The sequence below is a fragment of the Lampetra fluviatilis genome, chromosome 31 (assembly GCF_964198595.1).
Source record: "Lampetra fluviatilis chromosome 31, kcLamFluv1.1, whole genome shotgun sequence".
Taxonomy (NCBI): domain Eukaryota; kingdom Metazoa; phylum Chordata; class Hyperoartia; order Petromyzontiformes; family Petromyzontidae; genus Lampetra; species Lampetra fluviatilis.
In genome coordinates this window covers 2469102-2494532 of record NC_136305.1, presented here as the reverse complement: position 1 = coordinate 2494532, position 25431 = coordinate 2469102, and the positions used below count along the sequence as shown (strand labels likewise).

General features: G+C 44.0%; 1 protein-coding gene across 5 annotated transcripts in view; it reads left to right on the top strand.

Moving 5' to 3' along the window:
- Positions 1–25431, top strand: part of LOC144943436 (speckle-type POZ protein-like) — a 54270-nt gene that overhangs the window by 10214 nt on the left and 18625 nt on the right. The window contains exons 2-6 of one of the 5 annotated variants that reach the window (XM_078870851.1): positions 2593–2692; positions 6168–6281; positions 13863–13984; positions 15406–15557; positions 23630–23757. In XM_078870851.1, coding sequence (XP_078726977.1) covers positions 6204–6281; positions 13863–13984; positions 15406–15557; positions 23630–23757 — 480 coding nt within the window. In that variant the 5' untranslated portion in view covers positions 2593–2692; positions 6168–6203. Of the gene's footprint in view, positions 1–2316; positions 2693–5155; positions 5200–6167; positions 6282–13862; positions 13985–15405; positions 15558–23629; positions 23758–25431 lie in introns of those variants that run through there. The other 4 variants (XM_078870853.1, XM_078870852.1, XM_078870850.1 and 1 more) reach the window with 4 other exon arrangements.

The window sequence follows — 25431 nt, the reverse complement described above, 5'->3', positions numbered from 1 at the left end:
AAGAAACCGGTAGCGAAACCCAAGAAATTAAGGCATATAAACTGTCACGCAGGGAGGGGTGAGTCTGGATATCTGTGAAAAGAGCTTTATAGCTATATTCTTGGTTCTTTCGGTAAAGTCACGTAGAAGGGAAATAATAAAATAATAAAAATAAAACATAATAAAATAATATTATCACGGCGTTTCGGCGTCGTGAGAATTTTCTTTTAACACATTCCTGCGGAGGGAGATGGTAGGAACGTTGGGTTGCTCGGTCAATGGCCAGGGTCAACGGCGGCATGGTGTATTCTGCAAATATGCCGACTGTGAGGGCGGGCACAAGCCGGCGTGAGTAGATTAAACGTTGAGTTTTATAAGGGCACCATGGGGTGACCAGCCCCTCCCCACCCAGCCCCTCCCCATCCTCCCCACCCTCCCCTCTCCACCCAGCCCAACCCTCCCCACCCTCTCCTCCCCACCCAGCCCCTCCATCCCCACCCAGCCCCTCCCTGCACGACGGACAGACACAATAATCCCCTGTGGGCTGGTGTAACCAGGAGGTTCCTACCAGTATTATGTTTTATTTGTATTGTTTTATTATTTTCCTTCTACGTGACTTTACCGAAAGAACCAAGAATATGAATCCCTGCAGTCACGAAAGCTTTAAATCGAGCTGTATAGCTCATCGGAATCTTCCAGTATAAATGAATACTATATTTCTGAGGCCGATTAATTATGCAATGTGTACTTCTATTCTTTTTAAACATATTTTTCTCGATTTGCTTACCTTTGCTCTACTTTTCACTCCTGTCGTTTTTGCGTGAATTGTTTTAAATCGGTGAACCGTAGCTATACTGGACATCTGCGAAAAATAGATCTTTATAGTTCATCGGATTCCTCCAGTATAAACAAGTATTATATTTCCGATGCTGATTATGCAATGTGTACTTCTATTCATTTTATCATATTTATTTTTCATGACTTGCTTACCTTTTCCCTACTTTGCACGCCTGTCGCTTTTGCGTGCATTCTTATAAATCGGTGAACCGCAGTCAAACTTGGACATCCGCGAAATATCCGTCGGCACATAGGGGGCAGGGGAATTGATGTCGGTTTCAGCGTTCAGATTATGACGAAAATGCATGGGGGCTGAACACGCGTGGACCGGTTGATGACGGCCACGCGGTGATAATCATGTTTTAAACGTACCCCCCATTCAGCGTGTCATCAAGCAGGCAGACTTGCTCGATCCTGATGGTGTTCCGCCAGATATTCCAGGAGCCTCTTTGCTATATTGTCTGCTTATTTTGTTACATTCTCGGCAAGGAAGCTTACTGGTCATTCTGTGCTGTGCGTCTTATATGGGTCTTAGCTGAACGCAAAATTACGTGCTGTGCAGCACTCTCGTGCACAACGGAAGCTTGGAGGGCAATGGGACTCGAGATATGGTTGCAAAGTTTAGGTCGTACATGTTATGTATATCGTTTATTGTTACATTTGAATCGCAGTTCCTATGATCACTGTTACATTGTTTTTATAGCTTTATTTTGGTGATTTTGAAAACTTTTGGTTTAGCCATGTTTGTTTGTTGTAGTACAGAGTTAGCTTGCTAACTTTAATCTAAATTGTCTTACGGTTGTTATTGTTTGACTTGCATCCCACTGTGATTTTTGTACACGGTGTTGAAGTACGGTGCTTTTCTGGAAGACTTTGCTGCTTTTTCCTGGATTTTTCTGTTGCGTGTAGTCACTTTAACATGTTTCTTGTTCATGTTTTTGTTTGTTGCGGTTGCACCCGAGTCAAGAGCCGCATGGTTCACAGGGATATATACCTGTTTCATTGCTTTTATGGCTTTATTTTGGTGATTTCGAAAAAGTTTTTTGGTTTGGCCATGTTTGTTTGTTGTAGTACGGAGTTAGACTGATGGCCTTAATCTAAGTTGTCTTGTGGTTGTTGTTGTTTGACTTGCATCCCACTGGGATTTTTGCACACAGCGTTGGTGTACGGTGCTTTTTCTGCAATATTTTGCTGTCTTTTCTTGGATTTTCTGTTTGCACATAGTCACATAGTCACTTTAAGATGTTTTCTTGTTCATGTTTTTGTTTTTTGTTTGTTGCGGTTGCACCCGATTCAAGAGCCGAATGGCTCACAGGGTTATACCTAATAAATTAACTTGAACTAATAAATGAAACTGAAAATTGAAAACACCCAGGAATACAGCTCCAAGCCAAAAACCCAGACACAAACAACGCGCGCTGACGTCCCCTCCCAATTTACGCGCGTGACGTCATTTTCAAAGCTCATGCGACGTGACGTCACCGCCTCGCGTGACGTACGTACCGGAATCGAGCTCGCTCGGCGGCTCAAAGTGCCCGGATCTGTGGAATAGAAAATAAGTGTTCAATAAGCTTCATATCGCAGCGGCTACAATTACTACGGCTGTACCCAAACCACGCGCAAACAGCCGTCCGCGACACAATCGCAGCAGTCAGCCGGCGCTTTAAAGAGCTTTGTGGCGGTGAGGTGATCGCGTCTTGACTCCCATCCCTAACCCCCCCCCCTCCCCCCACAACGCCGGCCGCGGCGGCGGCTTCCCGCGGGACCCCGGCGCAGCGAGGCCGGCAGAACGACGCAGGCAAGGCCGTAGGCGCGGCGGCCTACTCGGTCTTTTCGCTTTTCTGGACAAGCGCCGCCGTTAACGTAGAAACACAAAGTAAGAAATGTTTGGAGGCTTTTGGAAGAGGCCGAGCGAGTGAAAATATCGTGCCGACGTCGTTGGTCGCGTCTGGTAAAGTTTGCTGAGGCCCTGGTCGGGTAGTGTGAGTGGAGGGGGGAGTCGGAATTGACTATTGTGCCGAGTAAACCACGAGTGTAGCGCTTCGTCCGTCAGGTTTAATGTTAAGTGGTGCCTCTAATGCAGCTCATTTCACATAAGCTCAACACATTCATCAATAACACCGCTTAAAGGTGGTGGCTGAGGTGAGGGGGAATACACAAGAGGCGACGTTTCGGGCAATGGCCCTTTAAGGGAGATGAATGGCCTTTGTAATTATCGTTTGTCCACTACAGCCAACGCAGTGTGGTATAACGAAATGTATTTTGTTTAATTTAAACTAAACTGTTTCATGAGATTAAGCTCCTTGCTTCGGATGGGTTATACATTTTTTACGTTTTCAGCAGTAAGTCATGTTTGACCTGGTTTAAATTAGTTCAATCGATTGCACTACAGCAGTTTATGAATACGCCAAAAAGGGCTTTGTGCTGTTGTGGTTTTTGTTCAACGCATTCACTCGGAACGTAGTGGAGGAATGTAATTGGTGAGATATTTACTGAATCATATTATTAATCTGTAATATCCTTTGGGGGAGGAGCGGTGACTGTGAACTTGGTGACCGGAGATCGTTCGATTCACGGCCACGGTTAACGTGAGTGGCGACTGACATTTGAACGGATTCTGATGATTTCCCCACCCCGCAGCCAGCAAGGGTCACTGACCAGCGCGTAGTGAAGTACTCTGCTCGTCTGGTCAATCGGCTGCCACGTCCGACACACTGTGGGGAGGCATTCATCCATAAGTGAATTGACAAATGGCTGTAAATGTCCTTTTTAGCTGAGATTATGAAGGTTCAATACGCGCCACTTAAGGGTCTTGTAACAGGACAGAACCGAGACGCAACACGTTTTATGGGAAAATACGTGCCACGTATACAAAGAGAGTACGTAGATTCACGATACGGGCTTCTAGTATTGATAAGATGAAGAAGAGTATAGTTTTATAATGCTACTTTTAAGCTGGATGTGAGAGGCACACGATGCTTGGCATATAGCTCCATAATGCTTCGACAGCAGAACGCGATGCAAATAGCGTAAAAAGAACAGTTGAGAGACTAATCCGGTGGTAGAGACTCCCTTTTGTGCGATGATTAACTGTAGTGACTACGCTGTTCTGCCATGCTGCTGCAGACACTGCTGATGTCTTTCTGAAAAGGTATCTCTGCCAAATGCTTGAGCTATATTTGTCGACAAGCAAAACTTGGATTTTAAAGTTTTGATACACAGCGTGTATATAATTTATGGTACACTAGTTATTATCTGCTGAAAATTTGCACGGAATTCTTTTTTTTAATACTCGATTGATACGTAAAGGCTGGTTGCGTGTTTAAATAACATTACATGCATGGAACACATTAACTATGTTTGTCTACATTTGATCGGAAATTAACACAGACTTGTTAATGATTTGGAACTCCAGCTGGAATGTGAAATAAAAGTGAAATGTTGAACGTGTGTGACTTTTCACCCGGAATATGACACCGCAGTCGAGAGCGACTTTTAACAACCAGTGCAGTTGTTAGCTGTTAGGTTTAATATAGCCACGTAAGTGGACAAGTGGCCACATGTCTTTGCAGTATAATTGCACTATACTCAAACTGCTAAATAAAACAGCATTTATGTGACGTCAGTAAAATTGTCAGCGTGCCTAAACAGAGCAGCTGTGGTCACTTGTCCGGGAAACAGCCCATTGTATCACGTTGTGCACGATTGCCATTCTGTTGCTATGCTGGTGAAGCTGAAAGTGTACTTTTTCAAGGCCTTTCAGATATAGGGCAAATAAAGGCACACCAGAAATGTTTTTCTCCTTTCAGATGTGGTGGAAAAAAATGTCAAGTTTATGATTGCAGCCAGAGGGGCTTTTTCTCTTGGTGAGGGATATTTCAGACATGGTGGTTAGATAGTGTTTTATTTGATAACTGATGAGGGATCATTCAGATTAATTTATAGATCTACATTTAGGAAATTTTAAATTATTGCTACAGCCTCGGGTCGGTAGGTGAATTTGCATGCGGCTGGCGGCTTGCATGAACCCGAACCATAATTTATTCCTGTGGTTTGTTAATCATGTTTATCCTTGTGTTAAAGTTGCCCTGCAGCCGGATTTGCGTTTCTTGATGGACAGATGCAGACTCAGATTAATATATCACTGCAAACCAATCTCCAAATCTGTTTGAAAGCCTTTAATATGCAATACTTTTAAAAACAGCCTATCCTCATCATGTTTATTGTGTTTGAAATATGAGGCACAGCAAACCGTCTGATCTGCCAATGACTTGAAAGCAAAAAAGACTGAACCGGGGATGTTTTTCTGGCCCAGATGACGTTGACGGGTGTGTTCTCAGCTTGATTTTGAAGGCATGTTGCCATCTGGAAACATGATCACTGGTACAGTAAACAGAAATAATATCTTCGCTTTGCATACCAGCCAGTGTTAATTTAAAATCCCAATTTGTAAAATTGCTTTTTTTTTTATTAATGTAAACGAACACTAAATACAATGTATCCATACATTTCAGACATTTGGGATTTTTTGAAACAAACTGCTATAAATAATACATTATTTGTATGCTACTGTTAAAGAATAAGCCAAATTAATGAATTGCCATGCAGAAATCTTTTTGGTATAGTGTATTTAAATATTCAATCATGAATTTGCCAAGTATCCATAGCAGAACCCTTAAAAAATTGTTGAGTTTTTTTTAAAATGATAAATAATGAGGATTTGCCTGTGACAAAATCACATGACATGCACCTGGTCTTATACGCCGAGCAGGGTTGAGCCTGGATAGTGCTTGTACGGGTGATCACCATGCACAGAAACAGGTGTTGCAGGCTTTTACAGGGCTACATTGTCAGCAGGGGACAGTTGCAGCACATTATTTTTTTGTACTGTACTCGACATGTATGTATGTTGCACTTCTTACGCATCGTACGTAGCCAACCGTGCACTGACCAGTGTGGTGAAGTATGCCCATGACCCGCACAGGCTGGGTAGTCCCCCCATACCACAGTGCATTGACAGACAAGAGGCTGTACAAAGGACATCATTTTTTATGTAAAACACAACGATGTTCCATTTAATTCTTACTTGCTGTTATCTGTGTATATTTAGCCAATTGGCAGGTCTCGTGTGGTCTGGTAGAGTGTGCGTACTCCCACCTCTTCCGAGACCTGTGGCCAGCATGGAAGAATAAACCAAAGACCCACCAGAGGTGTTCCCTAGAGCTACCTCTAGTGTAGGCCCTTCCAGCAGCAGTGGCATGAGCAAACCATTGCAGAGCCGGATCTTTACCACTTTTTACATACGTTTTTTTTTATCTGTTTGTGTGTCTCTCATGCGCTGACGTTTCCAGACGGTGTGAATCGGCACCCACACCCCGACGACCGTGATGTCTCGAGCTTCGAGCCCCTCCCCGCCGGCGGACATGTCGAGTGGCCCCGTTGCCGAGAGCTGGTGCTACACGCAGGTGCGGCACCACACCCCCCGGGGCACCACCAGCACACGCACAACACACACGGGAGGGGGGGCAGGCAGGCAGCCCCTGCGCGATTATTTACCACCGACGCGCCGGGCGTGGTGGCACACGCCTGTAATCCCACGCTTGTGTGTAGGCGGGATGGGTAAATCATGCAGGCCTTCTCATGTGTGTAGAACTCAAAGCTGCGGGGCTACAAGGTGGCCAGGAGTTAGCAGTACTGCAAGTGGGGGACTGGTCCAGAGTTTCCATGCTTAATCGAACCCTGATATAAAAATTGTATTGCCTGACCCATTGGCTGAGAGACTATATTATTGTCTGGCACTTTGTTTCACTGGTAAAAATGAATCTTTGTCTGTTTGTTATGTTATTTGTGAAACAGAGCCCTCTGATTTCCTTTCACACATGTAAATGCTCAATGTGGATTTGACCAGATGTACCATGCAGTATGCTCCTGAAAGAGTCTTAATACCCATTGTGGCTTTCCTGGATAAATAATTGACTTACTATTGCTATTGGCTCAAGCCTCAATACTATCGTGACACTGTTAGCACTGATCCCAAGATACAAGCTGCATGGGTGCCTGTCCATCTTTGAGTTGGTGGTCACCTTTTTGAGATTAATGTCGGATAGGGTGAGCGGAATTCTTGAGAATTGGTGTGCAGTAAATGCTATTTATATGTAGAACACGTGAGAAGATTGCTCCTTATTTTAAAATCTGCAGCTGGTGTAGAATATTCGAGTGTAAGAAAATAATTTGCAGGATAAGAGCTGAGTGCAGTTGTTGGGGAGAGAGAAAACGTTATTAAGCCCCTTGTTTTTTATCACTTTATGAATCCAATATCCCCTTTTGGATTTCATATGGATGAAAGTGTACCTAAATCTATCCTAAATATCTGACCCATGCCCTCCAAGTACCTCTTTTACATATAAAGCATTTGTCAAATGCCTTTTTTAAATTATTCTCTGGATATGATCATGAGAGAAATATTTCATATTAAACGGCAATGTAACCAGAGTAAAGCGTATCTTACATTGCATCAGAGATGTACCAATATTCTGAGCTTACATTTAAATATTTTTTTACATGAATGCGTAAGCCTAAAAATTGAGGACACCATTTAAAATACACTGGAATATACCAGGAGGTGGAAAATGTAGTTAGAAAAACTAACTGCTGAAATATGACTTCATCTACTAACAAACCAGAAATCTGTCGGGGCAAGTTGGTTATAAGACAGACGTCATTTGTGTTGGCTGGGTTGGTGGTGGCCTGCAACATGTCATGAGGTTGTATATACCTGCCTGACAGTGAAATAATTCGTTTAGATAAATTACTTTCACAAGCCATGTCTCATCTTATTCAAACATTGGTTATCTAGAATGTGTTTATGCTACCTGCAGCAAAAGCTGCCTGTACTGTGTATTGTGCCCTGAGACAACCTGCATGAAGAGCCAAATATTTTGATAGTTATGCCATCACGACATAGCTTTGAAAAGAGGACATTATTAAGGTCTACGCTTTGCACATATCATTGCTCGTAATGGCCTTTAACACCACTTGGGCCTCCCTTTAATCCTGGTTCAGCACACGTACTTACTGTGGCAAGCAAACACAACTTTGCCTCGGTAGCAAATCCACCTGCGTAAAGACAATCACGGGCCTATATCAGCTTAGGGACACCATGAGAATGAGGCCTTTGCGAGCTGCCGCATGGCAAACTAAGCTGATTACACCGTGCCGCAGCCCCATTTAATTGCGTGTCCACGTTTGTGATTGGCACTGGCACCAAGCATCGGTTACACTTAAGTAGGAAAGCTACCCCCCCCCTCCCCGACTCCACCCTCTGCATGCTGGTTTTAATTTACAGCTCAGCTGCACTCAAGTGCTAAAATAATGGCGTCAAATGTCAGACCTTACAATGCCGTTACAATAACGAAAAAAAATGACAATTCAGGGTGCTCCAATGGAGTGAGGCACATTTATTGTTTCCTCTCGCCCTATCCAGCACGCCCGCCAACAGCTGATTACAACACTGGGCATTTGAACACGATCTCAATGACCCAATGTAAAGTCTAGAACCAGGGTTTGTTTCGCCATTCATTCTTAATGCGCACTCACTGCAAACAAACAGCAAGAGGATATGCCCTCCCAGCAACTAATGCATTGTAATTATGCAGTTTTGTTTTCTCTAGCGCTCTAACCATTGAGAGATCCCGTACTAACAGTCCTGCCTCGCTTTGCCGGAATGAGTGGGGTGCCCTGGCATGCATGATATGCCAGCTGAAGGTGATTGTGGTTCTCTATCCAAGTGGTTATGCGGTCAAAGGAGAAACAGATGCGCAATGAGGATCGTTGGTGGATTCCAGTAATGTTGGATGTGGCGGGTGGTGTGTGGTGCACATGTAAACTTCTGATATTCAGACGATTAATGTGGTGTCAGTTATATTGTGCTCTGCTCGCTCAGCTTCAAGCCTCGCATGCACTTTCACCTGGTTCGAGCCACTGTTTTTAACAGTTGTGCGCAAACGATCCATTACGCATACCATTCCCTGCAGAGGATGTCCTGTGACTGGCAAAATATTCCATGATGTTATTTGCAATACGATGGCATCTTGTGCTTGTGCCGTCGCCAATGTCTGCAAAATCGCACCCCCGTTACTAAATGTCTCCCAGTGTGCAATGCATACCGCTCGTTCGGAAATGAGGCATTTGAAAGCAATATGAATAAAGCTTGCAGTGTCAGACATTGTGAATGGCTAACCCTTACAAAACCACTACAGTGATAGTGTAGAATTATAGTTTAAAAAAAAAACATTCCTTGGTAGGAAATTGACTTTGTGGCCAATGGCACTTTATATTTCTCATTAAGACCCGCTAGCGAAAACGGCAGTGTTTGTCTGCTAAGTGTCGGTCGGGCTTTGGTAATGTTGGTGCTTGATGTCTGACGTTATTATTCCTTTTCCTTAGAGCTTGTATTTCGGCAGCTATTGAAGTCGTTTAAAATTCAACTTGTAATGTTTGCGAAGCAAATCTGCTATTGGATTTTTCAGCATTTGACAACCAGAGGGCACACAGGGTTGCGCTTAGCATAATGTGTTAAGTACGCACGTTGTAATTTGCAGTAAATGCGTGCTGAGCTCAGGCATTGCTGGCAATAATACGGTGGGAATGGTTACCTTCCAGAATGCTTTTTTTTGATAGATGAAAATATAGCCTTGGGGAACAAAAAGATCAAACAAAATATACAAAACGTTGCTTGCTTTTTGTATTTTTGCTAAAAACACAGCATTTTGGCCTAATCAAATGTCATCATAAATGCGCTCTATTAAAAAAAACAAACCATGGTCCTTTTTTATCCTGCCCATAATAGCTTTTATTGCCTGATTTGTCTTTTATTTCATTTTCTGACCCTGCGGGTAAAATTGATATTGCATTTCCATTTACTGCATATAAATAAATATTAAACTCAACAAAAGAAATCCAGAAAGATGTACGCTGCAAACAGCACGACCGTTGTTTTCGATAACATTACCAGCATCTGCCGACTGATTGTCCCCTATTACTGATGCCCCGAAGAGAAATGGAACATGATAACGTCCCCCAGTGCCCACGAGTTAATGCCATATCGTGCATGTGAACGTACAACGAAAGTACACTGTATATTTTCCTCAAGTCTTTGAAGTCAACCACCATACATTCCATATAAAGCACAACATGAGTGGCCATTGTCCTGAGACGTCGCCTGTTGTATCCTTTTGATTTTGGGGGCAGTGTTGTTTTGAATGTGAGTTTTTGTTGTTGTCGTTTATGTGACGAGGCAAAAGAGGACATCTTGGTGATGCGGGTGTTTAACTGGGTGCTTTGCAGGAGGGGTTGGTCGATTTTTTTCGATGTCATGTTTGCGAGACATTGGTCTGCAGGTGATAGAGAATAGGTTGTTGACCTATTCATACAGACCTGGTATGTTTATATGAGCCCTGCTATGCATGGGTTTTCGCTGCACGCTATACACACAGAAAGAAAATAAAGTATTTTGCCTGAATATCCCAAGTAATATCTTGATTTCAAAATCCTTGATTGAATGACGCTTCCCTGGATAAACAAAGGGCTGTTCGTATTTTTAGTCTTATTCATAAGCATATGAATGTTTGCTGCGTAGCAGTTCAGTAAGACTTTATTTGTGGAGCCAAGCCTCTCTTATTCTCCATTGTGCACCTCTCGATCGAAGGTTGAGCTCTGTTGAAAGTTCATTATCAGTAGCTGCCAGGTTCACAGAATACTCCATTCCTGTGCAACTCCAGGAATGGAACGTGGTGAGAACTATCTGCCTACGTTGTGCATTAATCAGTGACACCTGATGTAGGCAGTCTGCAAAGCCTGTTTGATGATCCAGGGAGATTAATCCTGGCTCAAAATCACTGAGCCACTCCCCCAGCCATTCATGCTTTTGACTCCCTGCCCCAAGCTGCCTCAAGATGAATCACTTGCTCTACTGCCTACGACTGTTTCTTTTCGTTGGATGTATATGTATCTAGGGGATTAGTTACCCATGAAAACAGACTTTTGAATATTTCAGATGTTCATGTAATTACATTTCGTGCTAATTTAAAATGTATTTTTGCTAACAATTGTGACACCACTTTTTGTGGGAAAGTAGTGGAAGTGAGGTCGTGTTCGTAACACCAATTCCAGTTTCGGATGCAACATTTCATGTGTATGTCCGATTTTGGTTTTAATCCCGAAATTTGTGAGCACATCTATGATGCATGCACACATTTTGTATTTCTATCTAATGGAATGCCTACCTTTTCCTCGTAATGGAGATACAGGTTTCTTCATTTTACGCGGTAGATGCGTTCCAACAAAAGCGTAACCGCACGAGACAGCTGCTTGCCGAGTAGCACACACAGTACACGCACAGTAGACACAGTACACACAGCGTTGTCCCACGTCCAACCGCATATGAGCGAGTTCAAATTGCCGATAGCAAATTTTTGGTAAGAATAGGTTCGCTGCATTTACGTGAAATTGCACAAACCGAACCTGCGTAGAGCGAGGGAAACCTGTAGTCGATTATTTCACGTGTTCTTGAGATGCGGTTGAATGAAGAAGTGCCATAAATCCAAACAGTATTCATTGTTCTTTGCAAATGTAAAAACAAAATCCCTGCTCCATTGATCTCTTTATTCAGTTAATTTTAGGAAGTGAAAATGAGTTTAGAAATGTCATTTGTTCAACAATATATGATTTAACCTTTCATATAGTTATGGAATCTTAAAACCTCTCCACCATTGGGGAAACAACCTCTTAACAATGTACGAAACTCAATAGCCCCCCCCCCCCCAAAAGAAAATGTTCAGCATTTCTTTATTTACATGGCATTATGGCATTTACTTACATTGTAATCTTTCAGTTGTACACTCCAATATGTTTTGACAAGGATTTTGAACGATTTCTTTTGAAAGTTCATACAAGCACGAATATACAGAGAGCCCTACCGTGATTAAAATATATAATGCCAAACGGTGGCCGGCAGAGGTGACATCATGAATTCATTGCAGCAAGTCTATTTTTTTGTTTGCAAAAAAAAGGTAGTAAGAATAATAACACGTGTGCTTTTTGCTAAGATGCCTATATTAATCCTGAGATGACTTTCTAAACTTGCCCGATTTAAAACATTTCCAGACTAAAATTTTGCACAAACTTTTATTCCTATTGCAAAGATACAAATTCCCCATCTGTTTTATAGTGTCAAGATGACATTGCATTGAGTTCAGGGAAATTGGCCAGAGCCCTTGTTCCTCACGCATTCCTACAACAGCACTGAATGGTGTGCTCATTTCCAACAGAACATTCAATTTATGCCATCTGATGTGTTTTTTATCCTGTTACTTATTAACATCAGCATTAACACTTGCTAACAGCATGCCTAAACACGATGCAGCAGCTATGTTATCGGCAATAATAATGCATTTTGTGCAGGTTCACCCCCATCAGTGTTATTTGTTTTCCTTTGCTGTTGTACCGTGGTGTTAATTGGAAGTGTGTAATGTTAAGAGCTTATTACGCCCAAACATGCATTTTTTTAATGGCAGCTTTTCCAACAGTGGTGAGTGAACATGCACTAGATGTTGGAAGCGGTGCTGCAATCGGGTGCTTGGTAGTTCGCACTGCCATGCTCCAGTTTCCAAATGCAGTCAGTGCGCGAGCAGCGGCCGCATTTGCAACTCTTGAGGGTGCCACTGTGGCGAGATGTTGACTCCCTTGCCTGGTATACAGGAGGTTGTGGTTTCGATCTCGACCCCGGCGACTGTGTATTTGGTGTTTGCATGTTGTCTTTGTGTCCGCGTGGATGTTTGTCCGGGTCCTCCAGTTTTCTCTCCAAATTTAGAAACATGCGTTTCGATGAGCCGCTTCGTTGAGCTATCGTTTGTGGGCGGGTCACTTCTGAAAAAGAGCTATATAGCTCAGTGGGCCTTACCTGGTAAAATAAAAAAAAATTATAGTTTGTGCCGCTGTGAACATCGGCTAGTGAATATCAAACAAACGTGAAAAGGCCAAACTTGGGCGTGGGTGAGGGGGCAGGGTGTGAAGGGCAAACTGTTGAGGGGCAGAAAGACTCTAGTGAACCTTACACTAACCCTACCTTTCACTCCCAACAAACTAACCAAGCAGCCCCCTAGCATGAGCCCTGTACACCGTGAACCGCATTCTTATTGCCCCCACCTCTTGTGTATAACATAAACCCTCTTTTCACTCGTTTGTTGCCTTTTCATTATTGGTTCTTCACGGTGTCGTTTTGCGAATTGGGTTGTTGTACAGTCGATGCATTTTGGTCTTCGTTGACCCAGCGTTTCATGAATTTCAGCGCAGGGCTCAATGCAAAAGGTCATGTGTATGGCAGAGCTGAGCCAACTCGTGTGTGTAAGCATATGTGTGTGTGCAGTGTGGTCAGCACATTTACACAACAAGTCTTTTGGTTACAAACACTTGACCGTGTGATATGTACTTTTGTATGTCAACAAATGACATGTCTTTCGTTTAGAGGTTCATTTCTGTTCGTTCGGAAGACTACATTTCATCACAATCTACTGCCTAACTACAATCCACTGCCTAGAGTTGTTCTCATTACTATATTATCATGTTATTTTAAATGAATGTTGCCTTAAGGAATTGGTCAAACATTCGCAGCAGGGCCCCTCGGGAATTATTGCATAAATTAAGGACTCATCTTTATCTTTGTAAAGTAATTAAATACAATTTCACACAATGGCAGCACATTAATCTGTTGTTCTCATAACTTTCTTACACAAGCTGAACAATGAAGAACATGCATACCGACTCAAAATATCCACAGCAAACTCCATGTGCTGTAGAATGTCTTCCATTAGTAGCCTTCTCGAAAAACGGTTTAAAAATAATCTCGAATTCCATTCGGAGATAGTAGCGTTCTTTGGGCCGCGTTGGTCTGCGGGGAGTGATGCAAAGCGCGGCTGTGTCATCAAATGCGTGAGGGGGGGGGGTGACGGAGTCGGAGTGACCTTGTGCGTCGCTGCGCGTGGCCGCAGGTGAAAGTGGTCAAGTTCTCCTACATGTGGACCATCAACAACTTCAGCTTCTCGCGGGAGGAGATGGGTGAAGTGCTTAAAAGCTCGACCTTCTCGTCGGGAGCCAACGACAAGCTGAAATGGTAGGTCGACGTACGCGGGGCAGCAAATCGCTCATTGCAATATTTTGTGATTAAAATCTCATGGAGATAAAGTGCCGAGCGTCCACAGTGACACTTTGGAATTCCTTCATATGTTCGTAGTCATGGTCTCGATCAAGAGGTCATCGGCCACACATCGCAATGTATTTATGTATGTCGATCTTCTTTTGCACCATACATAGCCAACTGTGCTCATCAGAGGTACGGGGGGGAATGACAACAAACTAAACACAAAAATCAGCTGTAAAGAAATTACTTTTCAATCAAGATTTAAGAGCACATAGCGCCAGTGGCTTCCTAATCTTGGAAGTAAGAGCGTTCCAGACGGTCGCAGAAGAACATCTGAAAGTGCGCGATGCAGTGATCGTTTTTGTTCGATGGCTATCCAAAAGCCACTGCGAGGAAGCACGGAGTTCACATGGTGGTTTATACCTCTTGACGAGATGAGCAAGGTATTGCGGTTCATTTGTGGCAAGCACTTTGTCTGCAGATGTCGTCGTTGTAAAATCGAAACCCGACTTCCCAGACCTGCTCTTACAGTATGTCCCTATCTGGCTGTTGGACTTGCCCTTTGTTCCCAACCTCCAGTGGTAACCCGGCCCTCCTCCATTCATGCACACATGCCCCACCCATCACAACCTCCTTTTCCGGATTACATCTATGATACTTTCTTGCCGCGTATTGTGAGTTTAAACTTTAGCTTGAATTGGCACGTGTGGGTTTCACTGTGTAAATATCACTGTGTAGGTTGTATGTTGTTATAGGATTTCATCTCTTGCCCATAGCTTTTTTTTTCCCCAACCAGTGAGCCAGGAATGTCCCAATTGACAATATTTATATAAAAAAATGAGAAAGAAAAAATCCTTCTTTATGTTTACATTTGTTTAATTAGGTTGACACTTAATTTCAGGCACTAAACCATCTTTCCACTGAATTTATGAACTGTGTACTTCGTTGGAGGTATATTAGGTGCCATATGTTTTTTTCTGTTGCTTTTTAAACAGCTGGCTGGTGAAGCCATTCAGATTAAGAGACTATGCATTGATGTAGCCGACAGCCTAAGAGCGTAAAAAAAAGCAAGCATCCTTCCTAATACGTTGCCGCTGATGTGATGAACCTGCGCGGTTTCATTGAAAATTGATTGGGTGTGTGGAAAGCTGCGTTTGCTCGGCTAACAAACTCCGGCAGTTCTGTTCGCCGAGCGCCCACGGTGAGCTTTGCTGCCAAGGTTAATGGAATTCCCCATGTCCGGCCAATCAATCAATCCATCCGTCAATAAAAAGCTTTCTGTTCTCTTGAATCCTCGTCGACGTCACGGGCGTTCAGGGGAGCTTGGTCGGGGCAAGGGGGCAGGGACGGATTGCAGGGCTCGCGTGACGATCGATGCTGTCATCTCCGCACAGGTGCCTGCGCGTCAACCCCAAAGGCCTGGATGAGGAGAGCAAAGACTACCTCTCGCTTTACCTGCTGCTCGTCAGCTGCCCCAAGTCGGAGGTCCGGGCTAAGTTCAAGTTCTCCATTCTCAACGCGAAGGGAGAGGAGACCAAGGCAATGGGTGAGGATGGCGTCGAGTGCTTGCGTGCGTGCGCATGCCCGTGCGCATGCCCGTGCGCATGCCCGTGCGTATGCTGATGCTCACACACATTCTCAGACACTCAAGAGTTTTTTTTTTCCACGGTCGTACTTTGAGATGTACATGTGTTTTACTCATTCCACCGCTGCATGAGGTTTTTCACGATGCCATTCGTGTCATGGAAGTATAACGACCGTACTTCAGCATGCTGGTCAATGCGTGTTGGTGAAGGCAGCAAGCATCGACGTGCGAGTATAATTTTATTTAACGACGGCGTTTGCGACGCTGCCCTCTGCCGCTCGCAGTGTAACCTCGCAGCCACCTATGGCAACTTGTTTGCGCTTGGGGCTCACCATTTGGAGCACTATCCAGGCTCAGCCTAGCCTCTGAGATCTGACGAGATCAGCTGCAGTCTGGGCGATACGGACGTTTAGCCAGTTTTATTTTAAGGAGCGTTTTGGCTGTGGGAGGAAACTTGAGTGCCTGGAGAATGACCAGAACGTAGACGGTTTCACAAACGCCATTTGCCCTACGTCCAACTCCTTGGCGTCGAGCACCCCCAGAGGGTTTGGGAATCTCAAGGATCTGCACGATCCACAAACTCTTGCCTCCAGAACGCTGTATTTGCACGCGTCACCGTACCTGGGGTACGATGCACACGGAATGTCCTGTATGTCTTGCACCACTCACGGCACACACGAAACACGCAATACACAACACCGAGTACACACGATGTGCTCTTTGCACATACATGTACATGAGTACACGTGTGCAATGCATGTTCATGGTACGCAGATATAAAGACCGCCCTCCACCTATAGCTCTTAGACTGTTGAGGCAAGTGCTCTTTGCAGCATACCTACACACAAAGGCAAAGATCCCCTATATAGTCTTTAACAGACTGTCAGGGCAAGTGCTATTAGCGAGCACCTATTAAGTCTGGCACGTCACACGAGGGGGTGGGTCACCAGCATTGCCATTTTTGCCCTCCCCCCAGTGCTCCAGGATACACGCTGCAATCTTGTACTCACTCGTGTAAGGCTGAGTCAACCTAGGGGAGGCCTAAGACCGAGGTGTAAGAAGGTATCCCCACATCACGAGAGTGACGACGGGGGTTTGTTCGACCACACTTGATCATGTTGACCAGTGCAGGTTGGTGAACGTAGATACCCAGGACCGGTTCAGATGTCACTCGCCACTGATGTTAGACTTTGCCCGGAAATTAACATCGGGTCGCTGGGTTTGTTAACGCAGTGCGCTTACCGCTGTTCCACCGTTCGTTGTACACCATGCAAGCGAGCACACGCCCACGATCGACCACCCACAGACGGGCACCACCTGCTCGCGTAACGACGTTGTGCCGACTCCGTCGTCTCCCCACACGCGGCGTATGGAAAGGGAATTCCGTGCACCCAATCCACAGGAAATCTTACCTGTCACATTTTCTAGAGACCGTAATGAATTCCGCATTCGCAGCTGTTGCCGCAAGCAGCGTAATGACTGTGATACCGACATGAAATGTTTGAAGGTATATTTTCATTAAATTAGTTATTCGCGAATTATCCTTGGACCAAACGTTTTCCTCTGCACACTCATTTTTATATCTACGTACTTGTAAGTGGTGGGATGTGCTCCCATCCTCAAACAAGCCACATGGCATTAATTGAGACCTCCAGCAATAGCTGGCTTGGCAAAAAATGCTCTACCGTCAATGATTAACATAAATTAGACCCATCATTATAATCATATCACCTGAAGTGCACCCAGACTTGTGTGATCTCAGAAGCTAAGTGGGATTTGAGCCTGGATAATGCTTCAATGGGTGACCACTGCATATAACAGGTTATAGGCTGCGGTGGGGATACATTGTGGGCAGGAGAGGGCAGTGCAGAATAATCCATTGTACTATACTTCTATGCTCTTCCATATATGCTCCCCACATTCACCAGCCTGCTTCGTGAAGTACAATCACACCACCCACATGACATGGGGTGGCCCTATTGGATTGACAAAGGGGTGTATTTGTACACTCATAATGTGTATTGTTTTTGGCTTTTCTCAAGACAGTTAGGCCAAATTGAACTGCATTCAAACTCATTACTCTTCCACTCAACGAGACTGAAAGCAGAGTCCCACGATTCCAGCTTATCTTGCCAGCTTGGATCATTACATTGTAAATTATTTTTCTACAAGCCTTTCCCCGTCGTATGTACACTTCCTTAATCAATCGAAGCCAGATATTTTTTTTATATATACAGTAAAACCTTGGATTGCGAGTAACTTGGTCTTGCGAGTGTTTTGCGTGACGAGCAAATTTTTTAAATAAATATAAATTTGATAAACGAGTGAGGTCTTGCAATACGAGTAGTATGTATACGCTCTGTCTGCCGAGCATCACGTGATCACAACTGATATACCAGTGCCTTGATATACGAGTGCTTTGGATTACAAACACGTTTCCGGAACGAATTATGCTCGCAATCCAAGGTTTTACTGCATGGTAATATTTTGCACAAGCAAATTGTCGACAACCTTTGCTCCGAGCAGCGCTTCCCGCTGCCAGGTTCAGTCACGTCAGAGTTGCGCTAAAACAACCCGTCGCTCAACCAACGTGACGGGCTGCTGACAAACAAGTGCTCTGCACACCGCGCGACAAATCCCTCATCGTAATTAGGCTCACATTACGGCCATTAGTGGCAATAGATGGGGGAGAGGGAGCCAGGATTTGAGATGTTAAACAATTTTACAATAACGTAAGTTATTTCCACGGGGATTCCGTCGGGGGCGCATTTATTAGCGAAAGGGCGATGAGGTGGGGTTGCAGGGAGTTAAAGGAAGGGTTTACACTGCCGTTATCCTCGCTAGGGCTTGTGTAATAAGGCGTCTCTTGGAAAAGCATGCTCTCGGGATTTCACACCGTCATGCGCACTTAATCAAGCAACTGGGATGTTGATTTAGTCGGCTGCAGTTCTTCTTGTCGTGGCCCCACGCCTCCCTTGCTCGCATCCCCCTGCCTCCTCCCCACCTCTCTCCTCCCCACCTCTCTCCTTCTCCCCCCACCTCATCCTTGGCACCATCCCTCCCATCCTTCGCCACCCCGCGCACCCCCGACCCCCATCTCCCCTGGCACGGCACACTCCTGCGATATAGCACTCCGCTTTCGGCCGCATGCTGCTCACTTGTTCAGATCTAATTAGCAGCTTTGGTGCGCTTGCGGGCGCGCGGGGAATAGCGCCTGTTAAGAGGTGCACTTACTGTATTTGGCACAGAAGCCGAGCTGCAGCCGACTGTATTCCAATCGAATATTTGCATTTCAAAGAGCTGCGCGTTCAAACAATAGCTATTTAGTATTTTCCCCAAACGACACCAACAAAAATGGCTAAATGTCCTGCCCCCATTAATTTAAAATCGGGCTACAACAAGTGTTCTTTAATTGCGACGTCGCCCCCGTGAATTTGATATATGCACTGTGAAACTAATCTGGTTCATGCAGTTATCTTTGTTTGAAGTGGAGTACTTTAATAAGATGAATTAGACTTGTATACTAAGCCTTCTTCACATTAGCTGCAATGGAGGCAATGTAAATGTGTGTGTGTGTATGGGAACTCGGCCTCATTGAGAGTGTTTCTCCCTCGATAGTGAACTAGTGACACTGCGTTTCAAGATCACATATGACCGCTGGTAGCTTCCTTACTGAGTGCATCTTTGAACTGGTGACGAAGTTTTAGCGTGTCATTTTACATTTGACTGAATTGGCTACGTGACACTTGCGATTTAGAAAATTACCCAATGAATATATCTGAAGTCACTGAAGATGGGGGGCCTTTGACAGGAGCTACTTTGTAGCATACCGAAACGTACATAGAATTAGCTGCATTTTAACTGCCAATTCCAATTTTAGAGAACTGCATTTGCAGCAATGTAAACACACAGGTAGTGAGTGCCCTATTAACCCTTGTTCAGCCCTGGCAGACTAAATGCATATGGTGTTGGCAATAATCTATAAAGGGTTTAGATGCACAATGCAATTTTGGTGCAATCGGTGGGGGTACGATCCTATCACGAGCGGCCGATTGCACGACTCAACGCGCTATTGCGTGACTATTGCGCCATGCAATCGGTTGTGATGCAGTCGCACACTGCCACGCTTGATTGATCTGCGTTGTTAATTTTTTAGATTGGACGCGATCGCAATCCAATATTCACCTATTTAGTGAGTAAGTGAGAGTTACCTGACTATGCAGATAGCACTGGTCAACAAAAACAAAAATTCTGGCCTGGACTTTTGCAGCTGTTTTAGACTAATTTCAGGGTGCTGATTCCAAATCTGATCTCAGATTTGCTCTATCACATCTCATTTTTATGTTATCGGCATACCCCATTTTCATTGATTTTACCCGAAATTAACTCTGTCACTTATGATTGCAAGTTGTTGCGAGTCAGTGACTGCTTTAGTGTTAAAATATGGTGCTGTATTTTTAGGATAGTGTGTTTATAATATAATTGTATGTAGATATCCACACTTATTTAATATTTTTCTTCTGCAGTTTTTATTGAAAATGCAATATTTGATATCTCAAAAACCTGATGTGATAGCCCAAAACTGATGCCAGATTTGGAATCAGCACCCCAAAATTACCTTGAAACCGTTGGAATACCTTATGCCAGAAAAAGTGTGACCAGTGTAATATGTACGTGCACATGGCGCGTTTGGCTATTTGTGTATATGAATGTAGACATATCAAATGGCTCGGTGATGGTGGTTAGTGCACTGCTCTATGAATCCCAATGACCTGAGCTCGATTTCCAGCCACGATTGCCATCGGTGCAAATGAATATCTTAGCAAATTAATAGCTGGGCCTATACAGGCCGACTCCACCAATAATGCACCTTGATGGTGTGTAAACATTAGCACTGGTGAGACCAAGGTGGCCCTACGTGTCGCTGGCCACATGGCCTCCTCGTGTTCTGTGGCGGCCTTAACTGGTGGTCGCTTATAACACTTGCTCTGATAGTCTGTGTCGGTTATGCATGGGTTACTGTGTTTGCTTATGTAGGTGTGTGTAAGTGTATATGATTCTTTGTTTTCCCCAAACTTCCATCTTTTGTGGTAGTGTTTGCCTCCGATTGCTTGCAATCCTAATGCATCTGGTCCTACCACCATTGATTGCATTTAAATTTCAGAGTGTATTTGGACCGTAAGGATGCTATTGCATGAGAGAAGGTGGTGGGGTTTACGGCCACACCCAAACAGTTTTTGTCTACCTCGTGTTGATGTTACACCACACACAAGTTCTCATTTACAGTTAATTTTCTGGGAGTTACAGAATGCCATAGTCGGTGTGCGTTGCATGCTAAACAAGCACATACACACACACATACGCACCCTTGCATTTGCATGCACAAGCAGAAATGAAAATACTGCCAATGTTAACTTACACGTAATCAGATTTGCAATCATCGGTGAGCTACCATCATGTTGCATAATGAGGCATTTTGTAGCGCAAAGTCAAGCACGTACATGCATACAAATTTGGGCATTGGCGCACAGATTTACGATTGTCTATACAGAGCAAATGGTAAAATGGGAAGAGCACTTTGCTCAGTTTCATAAGTTGATGTCGGAATTAACAAGGGAAATATAAGCACGTTGAAATGTTGCATCTCTGCTGAGCCAACTGTGTTCTCACTGGGGTGTTTTTCATTGTCTCCAGCACCATAGAACAATGCCACTCAAGCTTAGTAAACGAAAACCCTTGGGCTGCGTTCTTTTATCTTGAAAACTCTCGTGCCATCAAAGCCCTCGTGCATTGGCGTGAAATTTAATCATGACAAGTCTAGTGTCATCTCAACTTGCCTTAGATCAAGATCTCTCACTGCTATTCCCCTTTTTCCACCTTCCCACCTTTGTTCACATCCGTTATCGCGCCGCTCTCTCACTCTCCCAGTCTCTCTCCCTCTCATACAAGTACACTGCTGCCTTTGGGCTTTGCCGCTTCTAACGGTTGTGGCTCAGAGCTCCCTGGTGGGCTGCGACGAAGTCGGGTGAAGGTTGTGATCTGGATAGGTACAAGTTTGGGATCTAATTGAGTGTCAGGTCTCCCCAATGGTTTTATCCAATGTGCTTCTATGACCTGGAGCCATGCAAAGTGAGAGGGAGGCCTGCTCTGTTAGTGGAAACTTAAAGAACAGAAATTACCCTCATATCTATGAGATTGCATGCAAAAGAAATCCGTTAGGCATTTGTAACCGTTGGGTAAAGAAGTATGTTAATTAAGTGATGCAATGCTCACATCTCAAATTGGATGCTAATTATTATTCTTTGGGTCTTTCGGTAAAGTCATGTGACTTTACCGAAAAACCCAAAGAATATGAATTCCTGCAGTCACGAAAATTATTTGGGGTTAATGGATTGCTGAGTGAAGCACAGAGGCTTGTAGCCTGATGAAAGGTTTGGGATTTTTTTACTCTGTGGCGTGGGGGCTGTCACCACACATTTCCTCGTTACAGACAAGACGAGGGTGTCGATCGGAGTAAATTACATTATCAATAATTGGCAGTCTTTTGAAAATCCAATGCTGGATGAAGGCCTCTCCAAGCCATGTCGGTCATGGGGGCTTGTTTGGCCATATTTCTTGATGGGCAGTGGGTGTTGGTGAAGTGAGAGCTTGGAGGCATTTAAGAGTGTTTTGGATCACCCACCACTGATGTTAGTCATGGTCGGCTGTCTAACTCAGATCGCCAGGTTCATACTGCAGTGTACTAGCCACTGTGCCTCTGCTGCTTCTGATGATAATGATGGGCTACTTTATGTTAATCATTGACAGTAGAGCATTTTTTTCCAATCCAGTTATTGGTAGAGGTCTCAATTATTGCCATGTGGCTTACTTGAAGGTGGGAGCACATCCCACCACTTACAACGTATGTAGATAATTCTATGCTGAGAGTACAATGCAAATCACAGTGAACAATAACAGCCATGGACAGGCATTCAATTGAGATGCCACTGGATCTGTTTGAGAATGCAGAAATGCAATACATGCTGAAAGGGGAAGAGCGTTAAAACAATTTCATCGTCGAATAAGTTAATGTAGAGTTTTTTGCCATTGCTTATGGCGAAGCTTAATGCCCCTTTGTCAAAACTGCCCTGCCAACGCTGGCAGTTAGGAATCCGTCTTTCTTCCTCCAGTAATTCAATTGGCCAGGAAGAAAAAAAGTAAAAAAAAACAGCTTGTAGGCTTCCATTATTTCATGATGTGACATTCCTTGGTCATGCCTGGGGTGGTTTTATGACCCGAGATAACTCTGTCATTTTTTTTAACCTAAGCCATTTGACACTTTGAGATTTGTGACTGCCCATGTGTTTCGACTCCGTGACACTTTAGAAATAAATAATTTGCTACAGAAAATCGATGATGGTTATTTAATTTGGCAGCTCGGTCGTGCTGTTCCGCTTTTGCTGTTTTAATGTAACATTTTGTTTAAAAAAAAAAAACTTTACAGCAATATTGGCATTTTCAAAATAGTTTTAGCGATATTTCATTTTCAGCCACTTTTTCGACTACGTCTAATGTATGCATGCATCTGTGGGGGGGAGGGGGTGGTGAGGAATGAGTAACTGCAACTAAACAAGTGCATGTTGGTTGCAATTTTGTTTTGGAGCACATGCCACATGCATCGCATGCCAACAACATCGGTAGAAAACTTATTTTGTTTTAAGAGAATTGACATTTATTCAGGTGCAAGTGCATCATGACTCTCCTCTCTTCCCCACCTTTCCTCACTGTGTGTGTTTGTGGCTTTTTTATTTACAAAATATCTGCCCTATTTTTACCTCTTTTGCTCATGGCTGGCTGTGTACCAAATTGCTCATTGATTCTTGAATTGCTTTGCCAAAGCTCACGCAACAGCCAAGCCACCCATGGCCCGGTCACTTAAAAAAAAACATCTCAGCAGAGTGCAAGTGTAGTGGCACATGTTGCGACCGTGCCATGTCCAAGCCTCATTCTCCTCCTCCCTCTCCGCCTGTCACTTTTCCCTCTTGTGGACGCAGAGAGCCAGAGGGCATATCGGTTTGTTCAGGGCAAAGACTGGGGCTTCAAGAAGTTCATTCGACGCGACTTCCTATTGGACGAGGCCAATGGGCTGCTCCCGGACGACAAGCTGACACTCTTCTGCGAGGTGAGCCGTGCCCCTCTGCACCATCCTGCCTTGCTTGCTGCACAAGCGCAGCAGCCACAGTGTTACAGCTGCCAAGCTATCGGGATTTAGTTTCTCCCGCTTTGCGTAGCATTGGCAAAAACTATCTGTCGTGAAAAGATGCGTTTATGGACTGCGATGTGATCAAGAGTTACACTTCATGTTCCAGCCAGGGTTCACTCTGAGCAAATGTGGGCCTCTGGAGTGGGAGAAAATCGTCCAAAGGCACGCGCATGTTTTTTTTTTGTGTTCCTCTCGGCGCTCGCTCTGACTGGCAGTTTGTGGGATGCGTGCCCGGGTGTGAATCTGTCCAATTAGTTTTCCGAATTTGGCCGCATCAGTTTGAAGTCCCTGCGATGCATGTAGCATCGCAGACACGTGACAAGTCGCTGTAAATAAAGGTTTAAGAAAGCGAGCAACCATTCCTTCTGCATTCCCTGAACTCTTGATGATTTTTTTCAAGGAGCACACCTAAGCTGTCAACGGCTCATTTCTTCGTGGTGTATTTTTTCGTGAGGGTTTTGAAACGAGCGCGTGTGCTGTTCGCAGCGCTCGCCGTGGTTCGTGCGCCGATGTGAGCGGTGTCTGTAACCGGGTTTGCGTGCGTGGGTTGGATGTTTCTAACGATGGATGACTGTGCTCTTGTCATTGCTAATTGGTAAATATTGGCCATTGGGGGCACCTGATTGATTTGGTTTCCTTTGGCAGCTGTGGTAGAATTAGAAGGAGGGCCCTTAATTGCTCGTTGATTACGTGGCTGCTGTTCGGAGGAATGGGGAAAATTTGTTTTGACGCAAGAAAAATATTTCCCCGTTACAATGGGTATCGCATAACACTTGCCAGGGTTTAATTGAATTCCTTTGATTCATTGTGTGCAATGGAATCCTTTTTTGGTGTTTTATTTCAATAAGAGATCATAAATATGTTCATTAAAGTGCCAAACGTTTGAAATGTAAATAAATTGCAAAACAAGGCATACATTTTAAAACCAATTATGTGTTTGTTTAAATTGCCATGAAAGGACTTAGTTTTTCATCACTACTGCTTTTATTTACAAGGTACCATATATAATTAAAAAATATCTGAAATGTTGCCAAGCTTCAGATTTTTTAGTTGACATATACATTTTGGCAGTATATCCTTCGGACTTGACTATATCCATTCATATTAAATCTTTGCTCTTTGCTTTGAGCATTCACATTTAATTATTGTCGGAGCAATTATTGCTGTTAATTTTAGATTTATTGCACATGGGAAAATGCCTTCCAGTGTCAAGGTTTACTTTGAAATAAAAACTATAAATGAAAACTATACTCACTAGTTACACGTTTCTTTATGCCTCTACTGAAACCTGCTGGATTTTTTCAGACCGCTTTTAATTTACATCGATGTTTGTTCAGTGAAAGCAAATTTCACATAAATACACCGTCTAATAACTCATCAAAATAATTACCATTGCAGACCTTCTGCCATGACGATAACAAAGCGTTTGAGCACCTACTCGCAGTACTGTTGCGAACAATGTGTGTGCCTCTCTGCCGTAATGATGTTGTAATTTGCGATGGTTAGCAAGCGCTGCATTTGCTTTGTCTTGTTACTAAAAAGGCACTCTGGGTTGAGCAAATGCACTTGACCAACATTTTATTACAGGCCCTA